The 20,910-nt window shown below is 61.9% G+C and overlaps 1 protein-coding gene across 34 annotated transcripts; it reads right to left on the reverse strand.

Moving 5' to 3' along the window:
- Positions 1 to 1,986: 1,986 nt before the first annotated feature.
- On the reverse strand, positions 1,987 to 19,605 carry ST6GALNAC6 (ST6 N-acetylgalactosaminide alpha-2,6-sialyltransferase 6). Of its 34 annotated transcripts, none has more exons than XR_016225457.1 (7): positions 14,974 to 15,115; positions 13,951 to 14,005; positions 12,546 to 12,636; positions 9,603 to 9,782; positions 7,065 to 7,452; positions 4,123 to 4,230; positions 1,987 to 3,296 (listed from the first exon to the last, which is right to left on the reverse strand). XR_016225457.1 is itself a non-coding variant. In XM_051838467.3 (7 exons), exons 2-7 carry the CDS (start codon positions 13,974 to 13,976, stop codon positions 3,023 to 3,025), a joined length of 1,086 nt encoding a protein of 361 aa, XP_051694427.1. In that variant the 5' UTR covers positions 13,977 to 14,005; positions 14,974 to 15,115; the 3' UTR covers positions 1,987 to 3,022. The 34 variants fall into 34 exon arrangements, 29 of the variants coding, with proteins under 29 accessions (XP_051694427.1, XP_051694429.1, XP_089176563.1 ...); XR_016225456.1 differs by having other exon boundaries at positions 1,987 to 3,300; XM_051838467.3 differs by having other exon boundaries at positions 7,046 to 7,452.
- Positions 19,606 to 20,910: the final 1,305 nt, after the last annotated feature.

A 20,910-nucleotide genomic window follows, 5' to 3' on the forward strand; every position in this document is an offset into this window, starting at 1 on the left:
ATGTTTCATTTTATTTACTTTGTTGCATTTCTGCTCTGCAGTGAAAATCTTGCGGACCTGCAATCCCAAATTGCCGGAGGCCGCGAGCCAGACGATGGGCCTGCTTCCTACCTTACGCCATTCCTAGAGCTCACGTCGCGCCTAAAACCAGACACATACAAAAATAAACCTAAGGGTTTATGTTTTTTTTTTTTTAATTAAAAAATATTTTGGTCACAGAGAGAACTCCGAGACTTGAAAACAAGCCCGGGGCAGGGGCCGCTGGCTTTGAGGCTGGCAGGGGGCTGCCCCGGGTGGCCTGGCTGGGGGCTCCGCTGACATCAGGACACCCGCAGGAAACAGCTGCAGCGGAAGTGCAGCAGGGAGGAGGGGCGCCCCCCCCGTGGGTCTGCAGTGCGGGAGGTGGGGGTCTCGGCCTCCCGGGTTACGGGGGGGGGGCACAGACACAGGTGCCCAAGGAGGAAGCGGGTTGGATGGTAGCCCAGGTCACTGCCCCAGGAGGCTGACCTTGGCCGTGAGGGATCAGCATCCACTGATCCACTAGCAGACGAGGTGAGGGGCTGGGGTCCAGGCCCCCCAGGCCTCCTGCCCTTAGTGTCCCCCACCAAAGCCCCACCTGCTGAGGCTCCCCAGGCCAACGAGCCTGCCCTGCAGTGCGTGACAGGTGTAACGGGGCGTGGGTGACTGCAGGTCCCCTGTGGTCCCCAGCTCCTACAGGTTTTAGACCTCAGTGGGGTGACCTCACCACGGACGGTGAGACACTGGGATCCCAAGCCCAGGCGGTATGGCATTAGCTGCCAGCTCACAGCAGTCCCCAGTGCACTGGGCTCTACCCACGAGGCCAGCAAGCCATCACCTGTCCCTCAGCCAGAGTTCTCAACAAGTGGCTCTGACGTCCTGTTTTGGGTCCGCTGCCAGTTTTGGAGTTTGGCTGCTGACTCCCGAGCCCCTAATCCCTGGTGGGTCGGGGGTCCTGGGCCCCTAGGCGCCGCTTTCCCTTCTGAGCCCCTCACACACTCTGAACCGGCCACGGTGGCGGTCTGCGACCTCCTCATTCCGCGCCTGGAACACATCTTCGCTTCCCGCATTAGCTACTCCACAGCCCACGGGCTGGGGACCACAGCCCTGTCTGGACACCTCTGCCTGGTCCCACGTCCCCAGCAGCCTTCGCGGGGCAGGACATGCACCCTGCCACCCACCCCTGCCCACGCAGGGCCCTGCAGCCCCCACGTCAGGCCTGGGGGAGAAATTCCCGTTCTCCAGCGCCCTCCACCCCCAGCTGCCCCCTGTGCCACGTCCGGCCAGCCCCTGCGCCCTGGGCCGCCTCCCAGCCAGCTCCGCTGCCCTCCCCCTCCGCGGCTGATGCTCCTGGCCCCTCGCCACCATCTCTCGCTGCTCCCTGCCACCGCTGTGGCCTCGCGGCCTCCTGGGTCCCCCAGTGGAATTTCTGTTCCATTCATTCCTCCCGGCTAAGCCTCCCTCCCTCCCCGACTTCCCCGACTCCGGGAACTGAGCAGCAAACGCCAAGGGTGGTTCTTGCCCCCAGCCCCCGGCAGCCACCGCGGCTGGCCCTGTGCCAGCGGACAGCTCTCCTTCCCGGTCGCGGCAGCCCTGGGAGAGCCCAGCCGGCCGCCTGCCCTTGTCTGACACGGTCACCCTTTGTTAGGCCTGGTCCCCAAGGGTATCTTATCTGCCTCAACAGCTTGTAAACTCAGAGGCACAGCCCCTGCCTGGTGCCAGCCTGCAGGAAACAGGCCCTGTGCCCAGAGGCAGCGGCGGAGCCCACCCACTCACAGGCCCTGCCCGGCCCACAGCCCGCCACACGCCCTCCTGGGGGCCTGCCCCGACGTGTCCGCTGCCCACTCTTCAGGCCCCCAGGCCCTGGACCCCACTCCTCCTCCCCCTCCCCTCCCGAGAGCCTGCGATCCACCCGGGCAGCGCCCGGTCCTGCTTGGCCCTTGGCTGCAGACTCACGGGACCCAGTGCTGGAGCTCAGGCGTGTTTATTCCCGTACGAATCATTACAAAACCAAGATGGGGCAGTCGCCGCCCCCAGCACCCCTGTGCACCCGCTTCCAGCCCCGCCCTTTCAGGCTCTCGCAGAGCAGGGCGCACACCCGCCCGCCCACAGAGCCCCGACTTCAGTAAAGTGCCTGATTAGGGCCAGGAGCCAGGGACACAGCTCCTGACTCCCTAGAGCCGTCCCAGGCCTGGCGCCAGGGAGATCCTCGGAAGCCCCTGTCAGCCTCACATGGAGACCCCGTGGAACCCCAGTTGGTCAGGGTCCCCCTGTCTCAACTCCAAAGGCTTCTCCGACAGGTGGAAAAGAGAGGCCTGGCCCTTTAAGAGCCAAGCTCTCGGCAGCTGGGCTGAGGGGCCCAGAAGACTGTTTCAAAGTTTGTCCCCTCACTGTGGAGTCCCCCAAGCCTGGGAAGTTTACACAGAAATTCCTGAAAGTATTCCTCAAGGAGGCGGTGAGAGGCACCCCAGGTCCCCCCTGCCACCACTGGGGGCTCAGCAGTGGCTCGGGGGGCGGGGCTCCGGTCCCAGGGAAAATGGACCCGCGGGACTCAGTGGGGGAGGAGGGTCTCCGGGCCCGCAGAAGCTGCCCGGGGAAGGGGCTTATCCAACACGGCCCAGGACACAGGAGCCAGGAGCTGGACGGCAGCCTCTGAGCTCTGGGGCCTCCCCACAGGCTCCTCCCTCCTCGGGAGCCCGCGGCTCCGACCCCTGCAACCCCTCCGGATGCTGGCACTGAGGGGGCAACACAAAACTCCCTGCTCCCTGGGACAGGACCCCCAGTGTCCCAGCCACAAACCAAGAGACCTGGGGGCCATTCTTGGGGCTCTGAACCAAGGCCTCATGGGAAAGGCTGTGTCTGCCTCAGATCGACTCAGAAGCACCCCAAAACCCTGACTACGCTCAGACCCTGACACCTCTGATTAACCCAAACATCCCACATCCCTGATTGGCCAAGAGATACCCCCGGGGCCCGACTGGCTGGAGGCCACACCCCCACAGCCTCATCGAGGCCCCGATTGGCTGGGAGACGCTGCAGCGAGCCTGGATTGGCCAGCAGCGGGCCGGGGGCGTGGCCCCGGCAGGCGTGGCCTAGGCCCAGGCCGGGTGGGAGAAGGTGATGCCGTAGAGCTGCGCCCAGGACGAGAAGACCCGTTTCTCGGTGATGAAGCGGTGGTGGTTGCCCTTGCGGCTGTGTTCGTTCTGGATGTAGGTGACGCACTCGTCCGGGCCCTTGGGCTCGTAGTAGTGGTAGGGCATGCGCTGCAGGCGGGGCCGCTGGCTGGGGCGGAGAGACGGGTCGGCAGGGCAGGTGGGCGCCGCGGGGACCCGCCCCGCCCCGCCTCGCGGTCCACATCTGTAAAGGGGTGCGCGTGGGACTAGCGCCTTGTTTATTATCTAATGTAGGGAAATCTCCGTTCTCCAAGGTCTAGGAGCCTGGCCCACCCCTTCCTGTTGGCGGACCTTGGGTACTCACGAAACACCCCCAGTCTTCCTCATCTAGGGAGTGGGGAGAACGGCAGGACCTACGCTGACGGCCGACTTAAGGAGGAAGAAAGACAGTAATGCAAGCGTGCTGGGCACTCGCTCAGAGTCGGGACAGCACCGCTGTCAGTTTCTCAAGCAGTCACAATCCCCATCGCTCATGAACAAGCTCTGGGGGTAAAGCCGCATCCCATATAGGCAGTGCCCGCATCCCATACGGGCGCCGGTTTGAGTCCCGGCTTCTGATCCAGCTCTCTGCTGTGGCCTGGGAAAGCAGTGGAGGATGGCCCAAGTGCTTGGATCCTGCACCCGCATGGGAGACCCAGAAGAAGCTCCTGGCTCCAGCTCTGGCTGTTGCGGCCATTTGGGGAGTGAACCCTTGGATGAAAAACCTCGCTTTCTCTCTCTGCCTCTGCCTCTCTGTAACTCTGCCTTTCAAAAAAAGTAAATAAATCTTAAAAAAAAAAAAAAGGAAAAAAAAAACACACAAGCCTTGGCGGAGCTGGGGGTGGCGCCCCACAGAGCAGTCTGAAATCCATACAGAGGCCTCCAAGGCCACAACCCCCTGCCCAGCCAAGGTTCCAGGCCCATCCTGGAGGGGCACCAGCCTGGGGCTCACCTGCAGTAGTCAGGGGGCACCATGCCGTAAACGTGCACGTGGTCACACAGTTCCACCGCTATCACCATGGTAAACCAGCCGGTGCTCAGCCACGAATGGGACTTCTCCCTGGGGGCAGAGAGGGGGCAGGATGGGGGGCGCAGGCAGGGAGGAGCGCCCAGGGCGCCGCCCGGAACCCTTCCCACCCACCCTGGGGGCCCCGCCCAGCCCCGCTCTGGGGCTCTGTGCACCAGCACAGGGCTTGTCCAGGCAGAGAGCGGGGAATCCTCTCTGGGGAGAGAGAGGCCGGGCCATGCTGCGCCCTGGTTGGATCGGGCAGGCAGGGAGGGACAGCGGAGCAGGCTGCAGAGTGGACTCCTACGGAGCCGGCCGTATGGCTGTGACCGCACCATGGGCGAGGCTGGCACCTGCCTCCCAGCCCACGGCTGCGTGTGGCCGCTGAGCACTCGCCACTGTGTGCGGAAGACACTCAGCGGTGTCTCAGATCCCACGTCTGACTGTGCCACGGAGGACAGTTCACAGTGAGCAGACGCTGAACTGAGTCTGCGACACACACTTGGTGGGAGGTGGCTATTTTGACTTTTTAAAAAAAATAAAATAAACATTTTGGCTGGGGCTGTAGCGGGTTAAGTCGCCACCTGCCACACTGGCATTGCACATGGGCGTGGATTTGAGTCCCAGCTGCTCCACTTCTGATCCAGCTCCCTGCTGATGCCCTGGGAAAGCAGGAGAGAATGGCCCAAGTGCTGGGCCCCTGCACCCATGTGGGAGACCGGGATGAAGCCCCTGGCTTTGGCCTGGACATTAAATGCACAACTCCACACATAAACTTCACAACTCAGACGAAACACTCTAACCCCAAAACCCACAGACACTGAAGCTCGGCCCAGGAGAAACAGAGCCCGCAGAGCCCGACACTACTCAGAGTTTAAACCTTCTGAAAAGAACTCTGGAGGCCCAGAGAGCTTCACTGGCAAATCCTGCCGAACAGCTGCCCAGTCTCTTTAGAGAATGTAAGAAGTAGGGGCCAGCGCCGTGGCGTAGCGGGTGAGGCCACCGCCTGCAGCACCTGCATCCCATATGGGCCCCGGTTTGAGTCCCGGCTGCTCCACTTCTGATCCAGCTCTCTGCTATTGCGCCTGGGAAAGCAGCAGAAGATGGCCCAAGTGCTGGGGCCCTGCACCCATGGCGGAAACCCAGAAGGAGTTCCTGGCTCCTGGCTTCAGCCTGGCCCAGCCCCAGCCGCTGCTGCCATTTGGGGAGAGTGAACCAGTGGATGGATGATCTCTCTCTGTTCTCTCTCTCTGTGACACTGCCTGTCAGGTAAATAAATAAACCTGGGAAGAAAGGAGGGAGGGAGGAAGGAGGAAAGAAAGAAAATATACAGGGGGGACCTTCCCGGTTCATTTTCAGAGGCCGGCGCGACCCCGTTACCAAGACCAGCACCGGCACAAAGGCTCAGCCAAATACTGGCAGGGCCCCGCCAGCAAGACAGGAGGAACCACACCCACAACCAGGGGGTACTCCAGAGGCACAAATACTTTTGATTCAATATTCAGTCAATACAACCCATCATATTCTTAAGAAATAGAACCCATTAATACTCTTTTTTTTTTTTTTTTTTTTTTTTGACAGGCAGAGTGGACAGTGAGAGAGACAGAGAGACAGAGAGAAAGGTCTTCCCTTTGCCATTGGTTCACCCTCCAATGGCTGCTGCGGCTGGTGCACCGCGCTGACCCGAAGCCAGGAGCCAGGTACTTCTCCTGGTCTCCCATGGGGTGCAGGGCCCAAGTACTTGGGCCATCCTCCACTGCACTCCCTGGCCACAGCAGAGAGCTGGCCTGGAAGAGGAGCAACCGAGACAGAACCGGTGCCCCAACCAGGATTAGAACCCGGGGCGCTGGCGCCGCAGGCGGAGGATTAGCCTAGTGAGCTGTGAAAAACCACATGATCCTGTTCACTGCTACAGAAAAACGTCTGATAAAGAGCAATATCTGGGCAGCGCTGTGGCACAGCAGGTTAAGCAGCCTCCTGCGAGGCCAGCACTCCATTTCAGGGCGCCGGTTCGAGTCCCGGATGCTCCTCTTCCAACCCAGCTCCCTGGGAATGCACCTGGGAAAACAGTGGAGGATGCCCCAAGTGCTTCGCCCCCCCCCCCATCCACCTGGGAGACCCAGATGGAGCTCCTTGCAGCCATTTGGGGAGTGAACCGGCAGATAGAAGATCTTTCTCTCTCTGTTTCTGCCTTTCAAATAAACAAAATCTTTTTTTTTTTTTTTTTTTTTTTAAGGAAGACTATTTAACGCATGACTATCTGCACAGAAAGCCTCAGAGGCTCTACCGAAATCCAGACACGGGGGCTGAGCCAGCGCCAAGGCGCACACGGGAGCTGCGCGCTAGCGATGACCAGGGGCACAGGTGCGTTACCGCCTTTTAGAGCAGCGCCAAAGAATGTTAGGTGTTTAGGGACAAAGCGACCAAAACCCAGCGGCAATATGCTGGACACACGGAGTCAAAGAAAAGACATTAAGTTGGCAGCGCCGGCCTCTCTCTGTTCACTTTGTACCCGTGGCTGCCACAGAACTCGACCTACAGATGTGGCTTGTTCACAGTGCACAGCGCCGGCCAAGCTGCTTCGGGGACATTAGTTGGCGCAGCGCATGCTGGGAGCAACTACGCTTAGAGCAAGGCATGCTGGGAAGAGTCCTGCCCTCTCGCGAGGCCTGACGCTAGGGGCAGCTGCACGAGACAGAGGCTGGGGGGTGAGCAGAGCATGCCGGGAGCCCCCTTCGCTGGGCGCAGAGCATGCTGGGAGGAGAGGCCCGCAGAGCTGGAGAGGCCCACGTTCACAGCCGGAAGCGGCGAGGACGCCCCCAGGAGGTCCGACCGAGGGCGGCAGGGAGTGGGCGCGCGCGGCCGGTACCTGTCCTTGCCCGTCTCACCCCGGAAGAGCTCGTCGAACTGCTGCATGCGGCCGGGAGAGACGGCGTAGGCCTCCATGCCGGGGAAGGCCAGGCCCGCCCGCTGGATCACGCGCACCAGGCTGCCCTGCGGCTTCTGCATCTTGCTCGGGGGGCCCCAGAAGATGAACACGGTCTCCGGGGTCCGGTTCACGAACTCCTGGGGCCTGCGCAGCACGCGGAACACGCTGGAGTGCGCCACCACGCGGAAGGTGGTCTTGTTGCCCACGTCGGCCGCGTAGCCCGTGGTGGGCGCGTCGTTCATGCGGATGGTGCACTCGGCCCGCTCGATCTCCGGCCCCAGCTTGGTGCCCAGCAGGTGGCTGGAGCTGGTGACGATCACGCACTGGTGGCACCGGGAGGGCAGCGTCTGGGGGGGGGGGGGGCGAGAGGCGAGGGGGTCACGGCCGCTGCAGGCTGGGTCCTGTGCTCTGCGAATCCAGGCCTCGGGGAGCCAAGAATGACTGCGCCCATTTTAAGGAGGGGTAAAGTGAAGCCCAGTCATTCAACACTCAGCAGCTATTTCCAGCCAGCTGGCGAACGGCCGGCTACCGGGGACCGAAAGCGAGCGGAGACCCTGCTCCTGGCCTGGGGAAGCGCCCGGCTGCGGGTCAGACAGCGCCCCTGAGCGGCTGGTGCTGGCAAGGCTACCGCGAGCCGGGGCTTCGCTGGGGGGGGGGGGGTCTCTGAGCCCAGACCTGCAGGGAGGGGGTGCGGGGGAGGAGCAGAGGGAGCTGCTTGGGAGAATTCGAGGCGGGAGGAGCAGCAGCACAGGGCAGGGTGCTGAGAACCTGCTGGAGAACAGGGCGCGCGGCGGAAGGGCGGAGGGCCCAGATCTGAACCCCAGTCCAGGTGACCACAGAGCCCCACTCCCCAAAGAGGTCACTGTGACGTTTCCTCGTCACCCACACACAAGACTCCACCTCGTTATGAAGGAACCGGGAGAGGGGCTGGCGCTGTGGCGTAGTAGGTGAAGCCTCCACCTGCGGCACCGGCATCCCATGTGGCCGCCGGTTCGAGTCCCGGCTGCTCCACTTCTGATCTAGCCCCCTGCTAATGGCCTGGGAAAGCAGTGGAGGACGGCCCAAGTGCTTCGGCCCCTGCATCCACGTGGGAGACCTGGAAGAAGCTCCTGGCTTCGGATCAGCCCAACTCCAGCTGTTGTGGCCATTTAGGGAATGAACCAGTGGATGGAAGACCTCTCTCTCTCTCTCTCTCACTCTCTCAAATAAATTTAAAAAATCTTTAAAAAAATAAAAAAAAGGAGGGAGGCGGCTGGTGCTGCGGTGTAGTGGGTGAGGCTGCCACCTGCAGTGCTGGTATCCCAGATGGTTACCGATTCAAGTCCCAGCTGCTCCACTTCTGATCCAGCTCTCTGCTGGGGCCTGGGAAAGCAGTAGAAGATGGCCCAAGTGCTTGAGTCCCTGCACCTGCGTGGGAGACCCAGAAGCAGCTCCTGGCTTCGGGTCAGCCCAGCTCCGGCCACTGCAGCCATCTGGGGTGTGAACCATCGGATGGAAGACCTCTCTCACTCTGCCTCTCCCTCTCTCTAACTCTGCCTTTCAAATAAATAAATAAATCTTAAAAAAAAAAAAAAAAAAAACGGGGAGAAAGCCCATCTCCCAGAGGGAAATGAACCACAAGCTCTCTGGGGTCTATGGTTGCCCATGGCATTTCCCTTTACCCTTCGAGGTTAAGACCAATGGCACCTCCTCCAGGCAGCCTTCCGTGAGCCCTTCATCAAAGATGCAGCAGCAGGGCTCGTGTGTCTCAACTGACAACTTTGCCCACTTTCCCGAGCTCCTGGGTCCCAGGTGCCCCGTCCACCAGGCTCGGCCGCCTCCCTTCCCCGTCCCCACACTCGAGCTGTCCCACTTTCTCCCGGGGTCGGTCGGTCTGATTCCTCCTTCAAGGAAACACTTCTAAGGGGCTCCTTCCCAATGCGGCAGTGCCCAGAGCCTCGGGTGGGGACACACAGATACACAGAACGGCCCCCAGGACTACAGCCAGCGCACCCACAGGGCCCAGGGATGACTTCTGAGCTGCCAGTCAGCAGGGGCTGGGTCCCTTGGACAAGCGACTCCCCTCTCTGGAGCTGGGGCCGCGGTTCCGCTCTCCCCCAGGGAGATGACGGAGCTGCCCTCACGGGATGCGTCCGAGGAGCACAGGCCTGGCCAGCGGGCCCTGGCAAAGCACAGCCACCGTTCTTCCTGCTGCGGGGTTGCTAAGCACCCAGCGCCCTGCTCCCAAGCCCGCCTGGTCTCCCCAGCAGAGACGGACACCAGTGGAAACATGCATCCGGTTTCCAATTTGAACACGGAGGGTGGGACCTGGGAGAGACCTGAGGCCCAGAGCGGGCAGGGCACTTGGGCAAGGTCACACAGCAAGCAAGGGGCCAGGGCTCTGCCTCCTGGGGTCAGCGGGAGCAGGAAGGTGCAGTGAAGCTGGACAGAGAGATCGACTGTCCCCAGGGAGCACCAGCCCCAGGCAGCTCCCGGGGCTCCCCAGGGGCCGCTCTACCTTGTTGCCAAGGAGAGGGATGTAGGCATTGGCGATGTCCCACTTTTTGAAGTTGACAGGCCGGTGGCTGCGACCCCGCAGGGAGCCGTAATGGAAGACCTCATTGGCACTGCTGGAGCTGTAGAGGATGAGGATGGTGACGAGGGCAAAGAGGACCACGAACACTGCTGACCGCTGCTCCTGCGGACGGGAGAGGCTGCTGAGCGCCCAGCTGCCGACCACACCCGGCTAACTCTTCCTTCCACACCAGTGCAGGCGCTTCCTCCCCCAGGAAGGCCTCCTCCGGCCCCCTGAGCCCCCTTTCTCACAGCACTGGTCACCTTGCATTCAAACTGCCAACCCCCAAATAGACCACCGGCTCTGAGGACTGGTACTGGGCTAGCCTCGCACCCCACTGTGCCCCGAATCCCAGGACAGGGAGCTGGGCAGGATCTCAGTGAGGGTTTGCTGGGCTGGGCTGGAGGCGGGTACAAGGTGCCTGGAGACGGGCGGGCAGGTCTTTCCCAGCAGTAACGCTCCTGGTCTCCTCAATGCAGAGGCAGCCCTCCGTCTGTGGGGATGCACCCAGCCGCAGATCAAAAACACAGCCAAGCCCACGACGGCTGTGTCTGTGCTGAGCACGGACGGGCTTGCCTTGTCACTGTCCCCTAAGCGACACAGCGTAACAAGCGGCCCATGCATCTCCACTGCCTCAGGTGTTCTAAGTAATCCCGAGACGATTTCAAGTACAGGCGAGCAGAGGAGCAGGCGCCATGCAAACGCTAAGCCGTTTCTTTTTTTTTTTTTTTTTGACAGGCAGAGTGGACAGTGAGAGAGAGAGAGACAGAGAGAAAGGTCTTCCTTTACCGTTGGTTCACCCTCCAATGGCCGCTGCAGCCGGCGCACCGCGCTGATCCGATGGCAGGAGCCAGGAGCCAGGTGCTTTTCCTGGTCTCCCATGGGGTGCAGGGCCCAAGCACTTGGGCCATCCTCCACTGCACTCCCTGGCCACAGCAGAGGGCTGGCCTGGAAGAGGGGCAACCGGGACAGAATCCGGCGCCCCGACCGGGACTAGAACCCGGGGTGCCGGCGCCGCTAGGCGGAGGATTAGCCTAGTGAGCCGCGGCGCCGGCCTTAAGCCGTTTCTAATAAGACACTTGAGCATCCGAAGACTCTGGGGTCTCCGGGTGGGGAGGGGTCCTGAATCCAATGGCCCACAAATGCCAGCAGACGCCCGTGTTCCCTCTAAGCTCCAAGTTCACCCCGTCTGCTCTGTGCAAACAGAGCCAACCCTTTAAATCTTTTCCCTTGCCAGCCAGTTGCATATTAAGCTTAGTCAGTAGAGGGCGCCAGAGAGACACCGCAGGGGCAAAGGCTTCAGTCTGGGTTCTGGTAGGCTGGCCAGGGGGAGCCCCTTTCAAAGCCATGGCTTCCCCAGCCCAGGCATCTGCTACAGTGTCCTGGGGCTGAGGGTCACAGGCCCCTGCAGGATCACAGCTCCCCCAGACCACTCAGCTACCTGCAGCACCAAGGCCTGGATGTCAGGCCTGTAGGGGGTGTGGGGGGGGGGGTGAGGGGTATTCCTTATACCTGTGATTCCCGTGCGGAAGCCCTGGACTGATGGTGCAGCCTTGTGTCAGTCCCTCTACGGATTTGAAGGTTTGGGGTCCAAGATCGGGAGGCCCCAGTGGGTTGGAAGGAGAGACACACAGGGCACACCCTGTCCACTACCTTCCACACAGCCTCTCTTTAGGAAGCCACCAGGATTCTATCCTGGGGCTCCACCCAACACCCTCACCCAATCCCGTCCCTTCCTGCAGGCCCCACTCAGACACTGCCACAGGAGACAGCCTCTACCCCAAGCCACCAGCCATTAACCCATTAACGTGAACGCACGACTCAGGGGCTAAACGTTCGTTCGAGTCTGGGGAGCCAAGTCCCGCTCACACCGTGACACCGTCGGAAGGCGAACATGTCACAAGTGGGAAAGGCACTGAAGACCCAGAGCTGACCAAGCAGCCCAGTCTAGGCACGCGGCACCCTGCAGGCGAGGGCGCGGTCACACCTACTGTTAGACAGACTTGCACAACTTGAAGAACCATTCCTACTGCACGCCTGTGGCTTCCACACGTTACAAAGGCGGAACCTTGCAAGTGAAGCCTCCAAGGGCAGGGCGTAACTCAGTCTCAACCCCGTGCCTGCAGCCCATCACGCTTGCCACTGCACGTCCCTGTTTACATTGCCATGGGCTCTCTCCCAGGGTTAGAGCCCAACAAATACAACCAGCCTACTCCCCTCCCCGAAATGTCCCGCTCAGCCCAGGCCGCAGCGGCTCCGGGGCAGGGGTGTGCGGGGTCAGCTTGAATGAATGAATGGACGAATGCATGGATGAGGGGGTGCTCCCCTGGTCAGCTTTGACTCTGACCTCCAGCCCCGCCCCCACCTCCCCAGCCGGTCCTGCACCACAGACGCCCCTGTCAGATGGACCCTGAGCTTGCCCAGAGCCACTCAGCAGATCAGAGGCCAAAGCAGGGCTCACACGCAGGCCTCCCAGACATCAGCTGCTCCTCGTCAGAGGAAAACGAGACTAAGAAGCGGGGCTGGGGCCAGCACTGAGCACGGCGGGGAAGCCACCGTGACACTAGCGTCCCATATGGGTGCCGATTCAGAGTCCCGGCTGCTCCACTCCGATCCAGCTCTCTGCTGGGGCCTGGGAAAGCAGTAGAAGATGGCCCAAGTGCTTGGGCCCCTGCACCCACGTGGGAGACCCAGAAGAAGCTCCTGGCTCCTGGCTTCAGCCTGGCCCAGCCCCGGCCGTTGCAGCCATCTGGGGAGTGAACCAGCGGATGGAAGATCTCTCTCTCTCTCTCTCTCTCTCTCTTTCTCTCTCTGTAACTCTGCCTTTCAAATCAATCAATCAATCTTTAAAAAGGAGGGGAGGGTTGAGAAATCCAGGGGACTTACTTTGTTGCTACTCATCTCTCGCCGGCGTCTGCTGAGGGGTAGGGGCCAGCGTCCCACAGGCGGCCCGGGGGGCAGGGAAGTGGGGTCACACCTGCAAGCCACCAGAAAGGGTTACGGCCCGGCCACCTTCCCCTGGGTCTGGCTGGTCAAAGGCTTCAGCCCCCCTCCCCACCTGCTCTCTGCACCCAGAACTTGAAGGCTCAGGGCCAGAAGCACTTTGCAGACAGACAGACACAGAAAGGGCGAGAACTCCCTAAAGTCACAAAGCCCGGTGGTGGCATCGGCCTGCCCTCACCAGCTGCTCGCCAGCACCCAGGCAGGCCTAGAGCTGGCCCCACTGGGCAGGAGCCCCACACACGCCCTGATCGGAAGCCCTGCTCCCAGGAGGGCCCTGACCTCCTCTGCTCCCCTTCCCTCCCAGGTCCTGGGTGTGCCTGGGACACCCTCATTCCTGCACCCTGGCCTACCCTCCGGCAGGCTCAGAGCTCCCGGATGCCACAGTCCACATGCCCCGTCACGGAGGCAGCGGGAGCCGGCGCGGCACGGAATTACTCACTCCATTAGCAAGGAAGGTCTTGGGGGCTAACGGCACAGGGCCAGGTCTGGTCCCAGCCTGGAAATCTCAGCCAGCGCTCGGGCTCGCCACGGGCCAAGTGGCCGTCAGCAAAACCCTAGGCAGCCTTCCTTCCGGCTCCGCCTGCCCGGCACCACCCCAGCCCTGAGCCCCGCTGTCCAAGCGCTCCCACCGCCGCAGGACCCAGACCTCAACCTGTCCACCTGTGAAAAGGGCGTAAGCACCGTCCCCAGACTACTTCCGGCCAGGAGTCGGCGAGGGAGCTTGTACGGGGGCTTCCCGGCCGGGCCCGCTCCGGGGTCCCCGCCCCCTGCTCTAGCTGCTGTTTACTCCCACGCAGCCACCGGGAATAGCCCCAACCTCGGCCAAAGGCGGTGCCCCCACCCCCGCTCCTGATTGGCTGTCAGGGCCCCGCCCACCGCTAACTCCGCCCCCGCCCCTCGGCCGGCTTCGGGTTTCTCCCCCGCCCTTCCCAGGGAGGCTCCGATGCCCACGGTCCAGCCCCGCCAACAGATGGGGAAACTGAGGCTCATCAGAAGGGAGGGGCCGCTCCTTCGTGGACTCGTGGGCCAGAGTCCGGGGGCTGCCCATCAGCCTCGCCGCCTCCGGCCTCCGGGGACACTGCCGGGGGCAGCCGCCTCTCTGGCCTCCTGCAGCTACTGCCCTTCCCTGCCGACGCCCCCGGGGCCCGCTTTCCCACCTTGGCCCAAGCAGAGCCCTCAGCCAGGACCACCGTCCCCCTGGTCAGCCCATCACAATCCTGCCCTCCGAAGGCCACGGTGGTCAGGACAGCGTGTCAGGCGCCAGTGTGAATCCGGTTCCACCACTTACTGGCTGGGGGGCCTCGAGCAAGCCATGTGACCTCTCTGAGCCTCAGTATCCTCATCTGCGAAGTGGGAATAATAAGAGAAAGTGACTCTCGGGGTTGTTGGAAGGATGCAGGCGGACGTGGCAAGGAGGCGCTAGGCTGGAAGGGCTTCGTGGAGATCAGCGGCCATCAGTCCGGCGGCTGCTCACTGGCCGTTCAAGGCCTGGCCTCCACCAGCTTCCTCCCCGGACCCAACCCGGCCACTTCCCCCAACATCGGGGAACGCGTGTCCAACTCCTCCTGCACGGGCGCAGCTCCTAGGCCCATTTCACAGATGAGGAGACCGCGTCGCAGGCGCAGCGCCGTGCAGGAGGTCCAGAGAGCTCTAGGGAGCGTGTTTACAGGGAGCTGCGCGGCGCTGCGCCTCACGGGCTCGTCTTCCGCCGGCGCGGGCCCGAGGCCGCCGTGTGCGTGTCCAGCAGCCGGCCCGGCGCGCCGCGCAAGCCCGTGGAGAAGCCGCTCGCTCCGGCTGGGAGGCGGCAGTCAGGGGCGCTGGCCCCGGGGCGCGCAAACAGTCCCTGGCTGGACGTGCGCGGGGGCTGCGCCCTGAGCCCCTGGGGTCCGCGCCCCGCCTCTGTCTGCCCCTGGGGCCCCGGCGCCCCCAGCAGCCGCGTGGGAGAGGGGGCTTCGGGGAGGGGGGAGGGGCTCCTCCTTGCGAGAGGATGGCAGCACCGAGTCGGGGATCCAGCCGGGACGGGCTCGCCCCTGTGCCCGCTCGCGGCGACCCCTTCCCAACTCGAGCACTCCGGGGGGCCCGAAGTGAGCAGCGCCCGGGCAGGGGCCAGGAGCGAGGTCCCGCGAAGCCGCGACAGCCCTGGGCGCGAGGACCGGGGTCTCTGGGCGTAGTTACCCAGGGTGGGGAGTGCGTCCCGGGGTCCCGGGGCCCCGCATCCATGCCCATGCCTAGCGGCCTGCGATGCCCCCTCCCCGGCACCCGCAGCCGCCTCCCTGCCAGCCGCCCCCGCGCCCGCGCGGCCCCCGCTCACCTCCGCCGGGGAGCGCCGGGCCCCCGCGGCCCCCGAGCCCCCTCACATGGCGCCGGGAGCCGAGAGCCGGGGTCCGCGCTCCTCCGGCCGCCCAGGCCCCGCCGCAGCCCCGGGCCGCCGGGTCCTAGAGCCGCCGTTCGCAGCCCGGGCGCGGGCCTGTGAAGCGGGCGGAGCCTGGAGGCCGCAGGTGGCTCCGCCTCCGGGCGGCGCCGCGGGGGTGGGCGAGGGGCGAGGGGCGAGGGACCCGGGTCCTGAGGCCGTGAGAGCTCATCGGTGGCGCCCGGGGGCCGCCGTGGGGACCACGAAAACAGCAGAAGCCGTTGGGAGCCTGGGAGTGCGGGCCAGGCCCACCGTGTCGCCCGGCTGTCACCGCGACCCCAGGTGGGAAAGTCCCGAAGCACACGCGCGCTGTGCTCCCTGCGCCGGGGAGCCAACTCGGGTGCACCCGCGGGGGCGCGGCCCTGGCGCTGTACTGCCCCTCCCCTGCCTCGGGAGAACGGGGAAGGAAACTCCCAGGGCGCCCCAGGACTAGAAATGTCACCTCCTGGGGTCGGCCTTGTGCCCGCCGCCTGGGACACCGGCCTCCCCTAGGGGCGCCGGTGGAGTCCCGGCTGCTCCACTTCCTATCCAGCTCTCTGCTAATGGCCTGGGAAGGCGCAGCGATGGTCCAGTGCCTGGACCCCTGTACCCACGCGGGAGACTACCGCTTGGCCCAGCCTCTGCTGTTGGGGCCATTTGGGGAATGAACCAATGAACCGACAATATCTCCCCTCTCTGTAACTCTGCCTTTTAAATAAATAAAATTAATCTTTAAAAAGAGTAAAGTGCTCGGGACGCCCACATCGCGTATCAGAGTGCCTGGTTTCACACCCGGCTCCTCTTCCAACCCTGCTCCCAGTAACGCACACCTGGGAGGCAGCAGGTGCCGTAAAGGTATTTCTGGTCCCTGTCACTCACCTGGGAGACCTGGCTTTGGCCCGGCCCAGCCCTGGCTGTTGTGGGCTCTGTCTGCCTCTGTCTGTCTGCCTTTCAAATAAAAAGAAAGTAATACGTATTTTGAAAAGTCACTTCTTATGATTACCTGGGTATCCATAACATCATTTGACGCGACGGGGAAAAACAACTGAGTATACATTGCGAGGACACAACGGGTTAAAGGAACAAAGGCACAACTCATCATCGTGAGTGCTGAAATGAGGGACACGGTCATCCGCAGGCCCTGGCAGCAACAGGTACACAGGATATTAAGGACACGCAGGGAGGAGGAGGTTACACACCTACATCTTGTACAGTCGCTTTGGAAACCAACGTGGTAAACATTTGCCTTCTAAGTGCAGACGAACCCTGGAAAAATTCTCACTGAGGTACACAGCAGAGTGGCATTGCAAGAAAGAATACAAAGCCGGAAACAACGCGCAGAGCCATCATGTTGACAGTAGGGGACATTTGCACAACGGAATACTATGTAACAGGGAAAAAGGAATGAGCTACAAGTACCAGGTGACTCTTAGCACCGCCAGGAATGAAGACAGTGTGGGGAGACTGATAAAACTACGTAATGCCATCGTCCCTCAGCGCCCACAGGGGATTGGTGCCAGGATCCCCTGCAGATTCCCCAATCCAGGGACGCTCAAGCCCTCCTATAAAATGGCTCAGCGTAGGGGCCAGCGCTGTGGCGTAGCAGGTAAAGCTACTGCCTGCACTGCCGGCATTTCGTATGGGTGCTGGTTCGGGTCCCGGCTGCTCTTCTTCCGATGCAGCTCCCTATTAATGCACCTGGGAAAGCAGTGGAGGATAGCCCAAGTCTCTGGGCCCCTACACCTACATGAGAGACCCGAAAGAAGCTCCTAGCTCCTTTCAGATCGGCCCAGGTGTGGCCGTTGCTGTCATCTGGGGAGTGAGCCAGCGGATGGAAGATTCTGTCTCTCCCTCGCTCTCTGTAACTCTGCCTTTCAAATAAATAAGTCAATCTTTTTTTAAAATGTCAGCATTTGCACATAATTTATGCACACCTTTCTATAAAGTTTAAGGCAGCTCTAGGTTACTTGTAATAGCTGATACAATATAAATGCTACATAAATAGTTGTACTATATTAGGAAATAATGACAAGAAGAGTCTGTCCATGTGTAGTTTCGACCCCCGGGTGTTTGAATCCCTGGATGTAGGTCCCTTGGGTGCTGAGGGCACGACTGGATACTGTTTACACACGGCAGCCAGGAGAGAGCCCTGCCCTAGCAGGGTGATTAAAGTTTTAAAAGCAAATGTCAGAAACAGAGTTCCTGGGGGAGGAGCAGCACGGTGCACGCTACAGTAACTGTCTGGCCGCAGGTCCTGGCCATAGATAGCACTGCGCTCTAAAACTAACAAGCGTGGCACAGGCCGTCTGGGGTGCATCTCAGTGTTTACAGAGAAACGAGCAGAGGCAGCCATTGGATCCAGGCACCTAAGACTCTGGCTAAGACACCTGTGCTGGGGCCAGCGCTTGGCGCAGTAAGCTAAGGCTCTGCCTGCAGCGCCCGCATCCCCTCCGGGCGCTGGTACCTCTCCAATAAAGTAGGTAAATATTTAAGGAGAGAAAGGTGCACACGAGTAGCTCGATGAGACAAATGAATCTCGAGAGCTTTTGCCTACAGAGTGTTGAAGGTGGAAGGATGAAATTTGGGGCTGCTCTTCGGCTTTTGATTTGTATTTCCCCCAAATGTTAAGATAATGGCCATGCAACGTCATTACATTTTAAAGTGTTTCTAGTTTCTAAGAACAAAGGGGGTTTAGACTCTGATATTTTTTTTTTTGCCTTTTTTTTTTTTTTTCCAGTACAAGGGCACACAGCTTAAGAAGGGGGACCGACTGGGACGTGCGTCACTAAGCCATTTCGTTGCTGTGCGAACATCAGAGGGTGCACTTCCACAAGGCATGCCGGCTGCAGTGGCACCGGGCAGAAGGTGCGGTGCGTTCCTGGCTGATGTCGTTAAGGGCACACGACCCCCCTGCAAGCACCAAGGCACATTTGGAAGTGTCCAGGGAAGGTTCTGGCGAGACAGGGTGGAGAGGGGGTGGGGAGGAGCCAATGTGACTCTCACTTCTTGCTTCATAAACGCCAGGTTGTTTATGTTGTACTAATTTGGTAAGTAGATAACACTTTGTCTTTAATTAAAACAAAAAGTAACCAGGGGGCCGGAGTTCTGGCACAGTGAGCTAAGCTGTGCCTCCCACATGGACACAGATTGAAGTCCCGGCTGCTCCGCTTCCGATCCAGCTCCCTGCTGATGGCCTGGGAAAGCAGAGGAAGATGGCCCAAGTCCTTGGGCCCCTGCACCCGTGTGGGAGACCCGGAAGAAGCTCCTGGCTCCTGCCTGGCCCAGCTCCAGGCCACTGCAGCCATTTGGGGAGTGAACCAGCAGGTAGGAGCGGTCTCGCTCGCTCTCTCTCTCTCCCACCTTCCCTCCTCCTCTCTCTGTTAACTCTGCCTCTCAAATAAATCTTTCAAAAAAAAAAAAAAAAGGATAAAATAATCAGCGCACACACACACACCACCCCCTGCCCCCCCCCCAGCCTCCTGCCGGGAAGCACAGCCTATCAGGCGCGGAAGGAGGCGGTGCAAACGACAGACTCCAGGCTTCCGGTCTCTGCTGGCGGCCTCCTCTCCACCTCCATTCCCTTCCTCAGCCCCAGCCCCAACCCCAGCGGGCCCACCCCAGAACAGACAACCAGAGGGTGGGGAAGCCTGAGGAACTTGACTTCAGAGAAGGGGGGACCCTGGCCCCCCAGCCCTCCGGGAACCGGCGGCTGCACCAGGGTAGGAACATCCGGGGCCCAGCCCTTCTCACTAACCCAGGCCAGTGACCCAGACCCTGGAAGTGCGAGGGGCCACGCGGGCCCGCCATGCCCGGGGCTGGGCTCACTGCTACCCGCTGTGTTTCCAGGCCCCGGGAGCAGTAAGGAGCCCAGCAGTGCTGACCACAAGGAGGAGAGAAAAGCGAACGTTGCACATTGATCGTGGCTCCCGCACGGAGCACCTCAGGAATCCTTGCGAGACGCCACCCGGAACAGGTGCTCGGGGGTGATTCCACGAGACCCGTCCGCTCCACCTCCTTGCCCCTTTGCAAACGTCCCCAACCTGCTGCCCCAGCCTCGGTTTACAGGAAGCACACCCAAGCACTCAAGCCCAGGGCAGGGCCAGGCCGGGCACCCCGCCTCCCTCTCCCCTTCTCGGGAGGTGTAGTTGGCAATGTGGCGTCCACCAGGAGCTACCCCACAACACCCGTCCCTAAGGCCTGGTGCATGAGGCTGCAGTGCCAGGCCCCTTCTGAGGAAGGGGTTCCTGGGGACCCCTCCGGCTGAAGCTACCTGGTGTCCCCCCTGGGCTCCGGAGTTGGGGGGCCCCCAGCCAGAGAGGCCAGGGAAGCAGAGCCCTCAGAGCGCCCTGCACCTGCGCGCAGGGTCCCAGCCCCCACTTACCTTCTGGCAGCCGCAGGGCCCGCATTGGCAAAGGAGCAGGGTCCTCAGTTTCATGGCCATGGTCATGGTCACCAGAGCTTTCAGCAGACCCTGAAGTAGCCACCAGACCCACCAGGGGTCATCTTCTCCCGTCTGGAGGAAGTGGCTGCTGGCTCACTCCTGGGAGGTCACCACCCCACAAAGACACGGGATCTGTGTGGGCCAATTCAACAGTGAACGCCCCACACAGGGGCAGGGCCAGCAAACAGGAGCCTCTGTGTCCTGGGCCCCAGGGCTGGGCCAGCCTTTGGAGGAAGAAGCCACTTCCCAGGTGGAGGCCGAGCCCAAATCCCATGAAGGCCAGCAGAGCCTGGGCCTTGGAACTTCCCAGCATGAGGCTGTGAGCCGGGAGCCAGCTGGAGGGGCCCAGGGCCGGGCAGGGCCGCCTGAATGAGGCCCCCCCACTAGGTGCCAAGTGCGTCAGAAGCCCCAAGGCCGGGCCACCATCTCTGAGTTCGTATAATTCGCAGAGGCAGGGATATTTCAGTACCATTTACAGAAGGGGAAACTGAGGCCCAGAGAACATTAATGTGCAGGGCCCCCACCCGCAGCAGGAAGTGGAGCCAGGAGGAAGCCAGCTCTGACTCCAGCCCGGACCCCAACCCTGACCAGGTTCTGTCCCACCCTTATCTCTGCCCAGCCCCTGTGGAGACCCCTGCCACCGTCCAGGTCAGCAGCGGTGGCCTGGCTGCCAGCTGGCTCCCAGCTTCCCCTCCCCCCACACTTGCAAGGCCTGGGGAGGGGAGGTGGGGCTGTTGGCCAGGCGCTCGGTTCTCCAGCCTATCCTGGGGGGGGGGGGGGGGTGGCAGGAGGGAGTATGCACCTGGTCACCCAGAGCACCAGACACGACAAACAGGAGGCCCCTTGGTAGATGTCAGTAGAACATTAAGCTAGACACAGGGTCTGGGCTGACGCACAGGGACACACCCATGAAGCAGGCCTGACTGCCCGAGCTAGAACTTCAGGGCCCCTCCCCAGCTGAGAGCCCGAAGCCCTGGGCCCTGGGGCCTCTGCATCCCGGCCCTGCCGCTGGCCTCACCTCTCTGCAGGTGGGTTAACACTCGCCCTCTCACAAGGGGTCCCTGTCTCGCAGGTGCAGAAAGTGCAGCTGAGAGAAGGAAAGCCCCTCCCCCTGCCACCCCGCCTGAGACCCCTGCCCTGGGCCTTCCTGCTTCGCAAAGCGTGCGGCCCTGGAGTTAACAGGGAATTTAACTGGCAAAGTCTTTGGAATTTGACCCACAGCCCTGGGAGGCAGCGTGGGGTGGAGGAATTTTCTTCCTCCCTGCCCTCGCCCCCACCCCCACCCCCACCCCAGTTCCTCCCTCCCTGGCCCTGGCTCACCTCCCACTGGGCACGCGGGTCCCAGAGAAAGCTTAGACAGGGCCTTCGTCCTAGGCCTCCAGGAGGCCTGAGCGGGGGTGGGGGGGTAGGGGGAGCGG

The sequence above is a fragment of the Oryctolagus cuniculus genome, chromosome 1, assembly GCF_051225735.1.
Source record: "Oryctolagus cuniculus isolate XC-2025 breed Fujian yellow rabbit chromosome 1, ASM5122573v1, whole genome shotgun sequence".
Lineage (NCBI taxonomy): Eukaryota > Metazoa > Chordata > Mammalia > Lagomorpha > Leporidae > Oryctolagus > Oryctolagus cuniculus.

Bases quoted from the DNA above. Each gene is read 5' to 3' on its own strand.
- ST6GALNAC6 (XM_051838467.3), bottom strand. From the start codon at position 13,976: ATGGCTTGCTCGAGGCCCCCCAGCCA. The intron at 12,637-13,950 runs GTAAGTGGTGGA...GGTGGCTTGCAG, and splicing joins TGCTCGAGGCCCCCCAGCCA to GTGTGACCCCACTTCCCTGC. The intron at 3,297-4,122 runs GTGAGCCCCAGG...CGCCCCAGCCAG, and splicing joins GTGCCCCCTGACTACTGCAG to CGGCCCCGCCTGCAGCGCAT.